The sequence below is a fragment of the Mercurialis annua genome, linkage group LG5 (assembly GCF_937616625.2).
Source record: "Mercurialis annua linkage group LG5, ddMerAnnu1.2, whole genome shotgun sequence".
NCBI classification, from domain to species: domain Eukaryota; kingdom Viridiplantae; phylum Streptophyta; class Magnoliopsida; order Malpighiales; family Euphorbiaceae; genus Mercurialis; species Mercurialis annua.
This window is the reverse complement of record NC_065574.1, coordinates 49,970,955-49,979,162: the sequence shown is the minus strand read 5'-3', so window position 1 is coordinate 49,979,162 and position 8,208 is coordinate 49,970,955. Positions and strand designations below refer to the sequence as shown.

The following is an 8,208-nucleotide window of genomic DNA, read 5'->3' as shown; positions in this document are numbered from 1 at the left end:
AACTTGATATTTTAACTCGTTTTATCATTCAGCTTCAAATTGCATGTCCAATAATTTTCCGCCGCTCAAATTTGAATATAATGCTCAAATCATTTTCTGTCATTCCATTTGAGGAGATAAATCGAGCCAAAATATTAAATTCATGGGGTGTCGTTTTTTTTTTTTCAAAACTATGAGTTATGCCTTATTTGATATTTTGTGCAAGTTTAGAGGTTAAAATGAGCCTATTGATAAGTTATAAATATAAATTATTGAAATTTCCATAGCAAAATTTGAAAATGAAAACAATATAGGATCCTACAAGTTTCTCTTTAACATTAGTATAAAAGACGAGTGTTTATCTCATGTATTGGTTGTGGCATGTCATATTTACAACAAACCAATTGGAATTTACAATAGAGAATCTTTTATTTATTACTTAATTTTTTTATTATGAATTTTTTCACATGGCTACGCATCATTAGTTTATTGCACGAATGACATGGCGCAACAGTTGGGTGCAATAATTTTTCATAAAAGACACATACTTACCTGCAAAACGTGCGGAGATAAGGCTAAAAATTTAACAGTACTGGAGATATTTGTGACAAATTGAACTACAGCTGATTGAATAGCGGCATCTTTAGGGTAACTCCTCAGAAATGAACTATACAAAACCGCATGAACTATGGAGCATAACTTAACAATCAAGCTTGAGAAATTCAAGTTTAGGTGCATCAACAACAAAGTTAGTAATTTTGATTGGGAAATTATTAAGTATGTTAATCTTTAAAACCTTGAATGAAGAAGACCGAACGTGGATAGTTTTAGTCTTAGCAAAATGATCATTCAATTTATAGAATACGAGTTCTTCAAGATTAATGAAACTCGATAACATCCTTTCAACAATAGAATCGCTGAGATAGTTGATAAATTCAAGACGAAGGATCTTGAGATTCGGCATAGATATAGTTTCAGGAACACAACTCGTACCAATAAAACAGCCTGATCCCCAAAGCTTCAAAACCTTTAGAGATTCGTAACTGAAAAGATACCGGGAACTAGAAAATGTCTTTGTTGGACGTAAAGATCCAGCTCCTGAATTTTGTATGAGATGGCAGCTTCAATCCATGATTTTAAGATTGATCTTGGACAATCTCTTTCAATTTTAAGTCTAAATCTTTTGATAAATGGGAATGAGCGAACCTTCAGAGTCGGGTTAACGAAATCAACGAATGGACTTGGTAGATCAAGATTGGCAAGAGAAGTACTCAGAGACGGATCCAAGGTAGGGCCAGGCGGTGCCTGGGCTCTACCTCAGATCATTTTTCAACAAAATTTACCTTAGAAAATATTTATAAGTTATATGTACAGGATTTGTAATTGTTCTTCTACCTTATAATGTTTTCTCTTATCAATTTACCCATCTTTAAAAAATTTTAAAATATTTGTTCTTTTCATATTAATGTCCTATTTTATAATTTAAAAAGTCAAAACTTTTAGTATTTTTTTTTGGATAAATGAAAAACTTTTAGTATATTATTCAGGCTAAATCACAAAAAATACTAAATATTTGCGAGATTTGTCAGTTATATCTTAACTTTTAAAAATCAGTTTATTAGCATTTTTTATAGTCATTTTTTGAGTCGAACCGAATTTTTTTGATTTGTCGGCAACGTCACTGTCAATTCAACGATGGAGTGACATGGCAACACTGCTCATCCAACTAAACCACATAATAACCAAATATTTTGGTAAAAAATTGGTTTGATTCAAAAAATGGCTACAAAATGTATCAAATATGCTGAAACGGGCTAAGTGTGTCGATTTTAAAAGTTTGTATATAATAGACAAAACTCGTTAAAATTTGGTATTTTTTGTTGATTAAACATGTTATTTTGTAATATAAAATATTAATTTTTTTAATTATATTATGCCCAGTCTCAAATTAGGGTCTAGCTTCGTCACTGGAAGTACTCCATGTGTGTCTCCAACTCCTGGACAAAACGCTGGATTTGGCGGCATGTTTTGTTGAGAGATATGACAATATTTTCACCATGAATTGCTTCTGGTAATTTGCTGATCCTGTCTTCATTCATTCTTCCAATGTTTTTGTCGTTTTGATGCAGATATTTGTGGAAGATGGAATGTTGGCAATGATGGTTTTAGGGTTTGGAGAATCCTTGTCAATAACGGAATGGTAATATTTTGTTAAGGCTTAATGTCTTAAAAAAAACCGACCTTTCATCCCTTTTTCAATCATATCTTCACGTTGAAAATTTGTCAATTTTACCCCATTTTACATTTTTTTATTTCAATTGTACCCTGAAGCATAAAATTGACCTTTATTTATCTGATAAAATTTTAAAACAATTTTTCAAAAATGGTCAATTTAATATAAAAAATTAATCTAATACAAAAAGGGTCAATTTAGAGAAGTTTTGCCAAATAAAAAAAGGTCAATTTTATGCTTTAGGGTACAATTGAAATGAAAAAAATACAAAATAGGGTAAAATTGACTGATTTCCAACGTCAGAGTAGGATTGAAAAGGGGATGAAAGGTCAGGATTTTTTTTAAGATATTGAGTCTTTTTCTAAACCAACGGAATGGGAATATAATTAATGATAAATTAAACTATCATGTACTTTAGCTTAATTCATTATTAGGTTTTTAAATTTTACATTTTCTAATTAACTAGTCTCTAAACAAAATTTTAATTTTTTGCTAGTCTCTGAATTCAGAAAACGTGCCTTCAAATTCTTCGATGGATCTCTGTTAGAAATTTCGTTAGTTATGTGGCATTATTTTAAGGTTTTATGATGAAAAAAAATTCCAAATTTTTAAGACTTGTTGTAATTTAATTCAAACCTTTTAATTATTATAATAAAAGCCAAATTGAGTTCTTTTATTGCGATAATAATCAAAGCATTTTTGTGCTAATTATTTTGAGTAATTTTGTGTTTTTTGCCATTTATTGTGGCTTTTAATATACCATTATTTATCAAATATTAATAATAATCTAACAGTCTAATTGAAAATAACTAGTTTGTACTGATTTGACTATTATTGCAATATAAAAATTAATATATTTAGATTAAATTGCAACTAGTCGTAAGAGTATAGATTTTTTTCCACCATTAAGACTTAAAGCTATATTTTTTTTATAAATTCAGAGACCATAAACAGATAAAATTTAATTTTAAAAACCAACAAAGTGTGAAGTGAAATATAAAAATGGTATGAATTTTTACCAAAAAAGTTCCATGTTTTCTTATAAGAGTTTAATTGTAAATTAATACACTAAATTAGTCCAATTTTAAAAACAGCGTGTTTACAATTTTTCGATCTTTTGTTTTATAGGAAATATAACTGAACAGTTTTTAAAATTTTGAAGATGTTTTTGACATTAAAAAATAGTAATTCAAATGTTAGGGATATATTTGTAGTTTAGTTCTTGATAGAATGGGATTAACTATTTACAGGGTAATTAATTCTCACAGTATGAAATGGGAGGCTTTCCAGAAATGAGAAAACATTAAAACTAAAAGTGGTATTCACTGATGCAACAAACTAAAATAGATAGCAGCTGATAGAAGCTAGTAATGATATCTGGAATTTTTCTTATTTATAATTACCAGCTCCTTATTTATTACAGTTGGCTGTCAAGTCGCTCATAGACAAGTACATGCGTCTGTCCTGGTCGGAGCTGCTCGGATACGCAAATTTGTTGGTAAGAAAATTTCGTCAATACCCCCCATTTGTCTGTAATTAACGTCTTCAATCTCTCGAGACGGAGGTAGAAAAGGATCGGAAAACTTGGGCCCTATCTTAATTCTTTTACAATTTTTTATCTTCCATTTGTTTTTTTTAAAAACATCCTGTCTAAAATTTCTAATAATTAAATTTTTTGTCGATTTACGTTGGCTTCATCACTGCCTCCATCTTTTTGATATTTTTTTTATCAAAAATCTTTGTGACTTTAGGTCTTCCATCGCATTAAAAAAGCTAAAATCCCTGCAGAACTCAAAAAATAAAGCAGGATCTTCCACCTTGAGTTACCGCCAAGGTAGTTCCAAGCTTTCTAGCTGAATAAATCCCATTAAAGCCCTAGCAACCCCATTATAAATCCTGCTATAAACATCAAACATTTTAATAATAACACAATCCGCCGCTTCAAGTATCATGCTTTCTCTCATGTTATTAGCTAATAGCTTAATCTGAAGCAACATATCAACCCAAGATTGCCAATTTTCAAGCTTTACAAGCTCTTGTACCATTGAATTATTGTCCTTCAATCAACGCTCGTCAAAGTTGCTATAGCAAGTGACAGAGGTCTGCCACACAAAGAGTGAGCATTTCAGGATCTAAAAGATCGGGGACAATAATCAAACTAGGGAAAGAAAGCTTTTTTTTTTTTCCTTCAGTTCTGTTAAATTTACACTAGAAGGATAAAATAAGTTATCACAAGCCAGTTAAAATTCGAAACTATCACAAATAGCACTCACTTAACAAGCCATATCTTTATATCAAACAGATAAGCTAGGAACACAATTTAGCAGCAATAATAGAACTGCTACATCAAAGTGAGCTAAATATCAATTTATAAGTTCATCAAGAAGGCAAGCATGTGCTATGGAGAAAAGGAGAAATTTCAGAGATCAAAAGTAATTAAATTAAGAAATAAATATAGCAAGTGAAAATACATCATACCTTCCTCTAGTGCAAATTCGAATAAGAGCAACCTTTGGGTCCAGACTCTGCTTTTCAACAGCAACAGAAGCTCTCGCTGTGAATCTGAATGTTTGTTCCTTGAAGCAATTCAGATTTGGAGAAAAAGTTTTATTCTTCAAACGTGCAAGAGTTTTATTGTTTAGATACGAGGAACTAATGAAAGTTAAATAATCGAATTAAAAATAAAATCGTTATGTGGAAGACCTCAATTGACAAAGACACAGAACCATAACAGGTCAATATGGAATACCCATAGAATGTTCAATTTTAACTTGACATGTCTTTGGCAACACTGATAACTTATTTAAAAGCTCTTCTTTGAACGGTTCTTCAAAATCGTTAGAAGAAAGTGCTAAGATGAAAATTTTCTTCAACGCCGTTGCATTTCTCAGGATGTATTCTAGCACTTTCACTTCTTCTGAACAGCTTGAGTATCCCTTTAATTCAAACCTTTCGAGGGATGAGATGAAGCACTGGGGCACTGCATTTTGTTTATCATCCCCAGATTCCGACAAAATATAACGATGACAAATCTGTGAAAAGAGATCAATTGTTGCGGTAGATGTTAACATAGTTGGACACTGAATACTGAATAGCGACAAGTAATTTGCAGAGAAACATACATAATGTGGGAATTAAAACACTAGTTTAGTAGCAGTTTCAGAATTGTTGCAATAGTATATAACATAAACAAAAAAATATGACCATAATCCTGCGGAAAAAGTTATTGCGAGTCGGCGACTAACCTTACTGAGTACAAGAACTTTTAAATTTGGTAAAATTCTGAGCATATCAAGCAAATTGGACATGCCACATTGGAAAATATTCACCACCAATTGCTTCAAGTTAGGAAAAGAAGGCACATTGTTGTTGGATGCATCAAAAATATCCTGAAAATTAATTAGATTAATGATCACAAGCGAAAACTTATATTGCAGGAAAAGAAAAGTACCGAAAGGACAAAAGATGATAACCTGAAGAATGGCTGAAGATAAGGTCAAGACTTTAACAGTACTAGATACATTCTTTGATGAATTGCGTCTGGTAATTTGCTGATCCTATCTTCATATGCACACTCCAAGACTTTTGATTCAGAACCCATTTGTTGGCGATGATGGAATTAGGGTTTAGAGAATCCTTGTCAACGTTGGACTGGAAATATAATTATTTGTGCTTTTTATGTTTTGGCCTCTTTTTAAGGTAATAGGTACAAAACAAACTTTCGTAGTTTCCATAAAAGTACAGTTTATTTCTTTCATTTTTTTTTGATAAAATTAAGCTTTTTTTATTTTTAAATAGAATAAATAATCTATTCTATCTAACATTATTATAAACATACTGTAATGGACGACATGTTTCTCATAATTATATAGAAAAAAGTTTAAAAATAATTTTAATGTTTATAATATTTACCGAAAATTTGAGGCTCAAAAAATAAATTAAAAGAGTTTATTTGTTCGATTTTAAAACAATGAGGGTTTAATTCTGTCTAAAAAAATAAAAGACCTAATTTATACTTTTAAGAAAATGTCAAGGATTTTTTTATACTTTTTGCCTTTCATAAATAAGCAACTTTCTCCGACTTTTTACATTTATATACCCTTCATCCCATGAAAATCCTCATATCAACATTAATTTCTCTCAACTCCGATTTCACCTTTCTTCTTCGTTTCGCCCTCCTTCACTGTTCCGCCTTCATCCCGCCATCGAAATCATTTTTCCATTTGTTGTCGAAGCCATTATCCACTACTAGAAAACTGCTTAATCGCGACGGATTTTAGCGACGGATTTTAAATCCGTCGCTAAAATGAAGATTACCGACGGATTTAGCGACGGATTTTATATCCGTCGCTAAATCCTACTAAAAATTGGCGGGATTCATCCCGCCAAATTTAGCGACGGAAATTCCGTCGCTAAAATGGCGGGATGAATCCCGCCAAAAAAAAATGCACTTTTAGCGACGGATTTTAGAATCCGTCGCTAAAAGTATATCAATTAGCGACAGATAGTTTAATCCGTCGCTAATGTCTAAATTTTAGCGACGGATTAAATTATCCGTCGCTAAAAGTCCTATTTTATTAAAAAATATTAATTAACAAAAAAATATTTAATAATTAACAATATTTATTTATTAAAAATAAGTAATTATTAAAAATAATTAACTATTAAAAATTAATTAATTAATTGTTTTTATTTAAAATAATTATTTATTAATTATTTATTTAAAAAATAATTTGTATGAAAAATAATTATTTTATAATGCGGGAGTATATAAATTACGAGTGTAAATATTTCCTCATTTTAGTTATATTTAAATATAATATACATACATATGTAATAAGAGTTTGAGTTGGTTAAGATGGAGCTGCGCGCGGGGGAACTCCAAAGTTAAAGAGCTTTGGATGGGAGCAATTCAATGATGGGTGACCTACTGGGAAGTTAGGTCGATTGCGAGGATTGTTGGTGGGTGACAGTGTGTGGTCTATCGCGGGTGAGTGGGTTACGGTGGGCTATTGATTAAATAAAATTTCATTTTACAATTTTAATTAAAAAAAATATTTTTTTTAATTTTAAAAAATTAGCGACGGATTAAAATCCGTCGCTAAATTCCGTCGCTAATTTTTTTTAAATCCGTCGCTAATTTTTTTTTCTGTCGGTAAAAAATTTTGCGACCAGAAATCCACCGACGGACTGAGTCCGTCGGTAATCCGTCGCTAATATCAATTAGCGACGGATTTTAGGCATTTAGCGACGGAAAAATCCGTCGCTAAATGCCTGATTTCTAGTAGTGATCTATGCTCGTTATCGTCGTTTTCTATTTTGATATCAGCAAATCTGAAATCCATTGTTTTTTTTTCTTCTTCCTTTCAAGGGTTAATGTCACCATATAGCATAATCTTTTGCGTGTTTTTCGATTTAAGCACAAATTTAAACATGTCTTATCCATTAGAACAACCTTTCCAAACTTTTCATTCTATAGTTCGGTATGCATTTTATGTTTTGTTTTTTGGTCAATAACATCGTTTTTGGTCGTTTGGATGATCAAAACGACGTCGTTTTAGACATTTTTGCTATATATGCCACATAATGAAAGATTGTGATATTAGTTGAGACGCTTTATAGTTTGTGCTTAAATCCAAAAAAAACACAAAAGGTTGTGCTTTATGAAGACATTAACTCTTGTTTTAAATATATAATTTTGTTTGTTTACTGTTTTTATATAACATAAAATATTTACAATATAACATATATAAAGACTATTTTTCCATGTTATATAAAATAATTTTATGATTTTATGAAATAAAAATATGTTATTTTTGTACTTTTACTTTGCTTGGTTATATTTACGCGTTTTTTTTATTCTGCAACACGATTGGTTGATGATAGTTGATTGCTGAATTATTTTAATATTAAAGTGTTGTTGATTTTATGTTGAATATATGCTGATATTGTGTTGATAATCTCTTGATATTTTTTTGATTTTAACTTTGGCAAAT

The 8,208-nt window shown here is 30.6% G+C and overlaps 1 protein-coding gene across 1 annotated transcript; it reads right to left on the bottom strand.

The window, feature by feature from the left end:
• Nucleotides 1–4,149: 4,149 nt before the first annotated feature.
• LOC126682009 (F-box/FBD/LRR-repeat protein At1g13780-like) lies at nucleotides 4,150–6,065 on the bottom strand. The gene is made up of 4 exons (XM_050377565.1): nucleotides 6,051–6,065; nucleotides 5,686–5,769; nucleotides 5,458–5,601; nucleotides 4,150–5,244 (listed from the first exon to the last, which is right to left on the bottom strand). Exons 1-4 carry the CDS (start codon nucleotides 6,063–6,065, stop codon nucleotides 4,948–4,950), a joined length of 540 nt encoding a protein of 179 aa, XP_050233522.1. The 3' UTR covers nucleotides 4,150–4,947.
• Nucleotides 6,066–8,208: the final 2,143 nt, after the last annotated feature.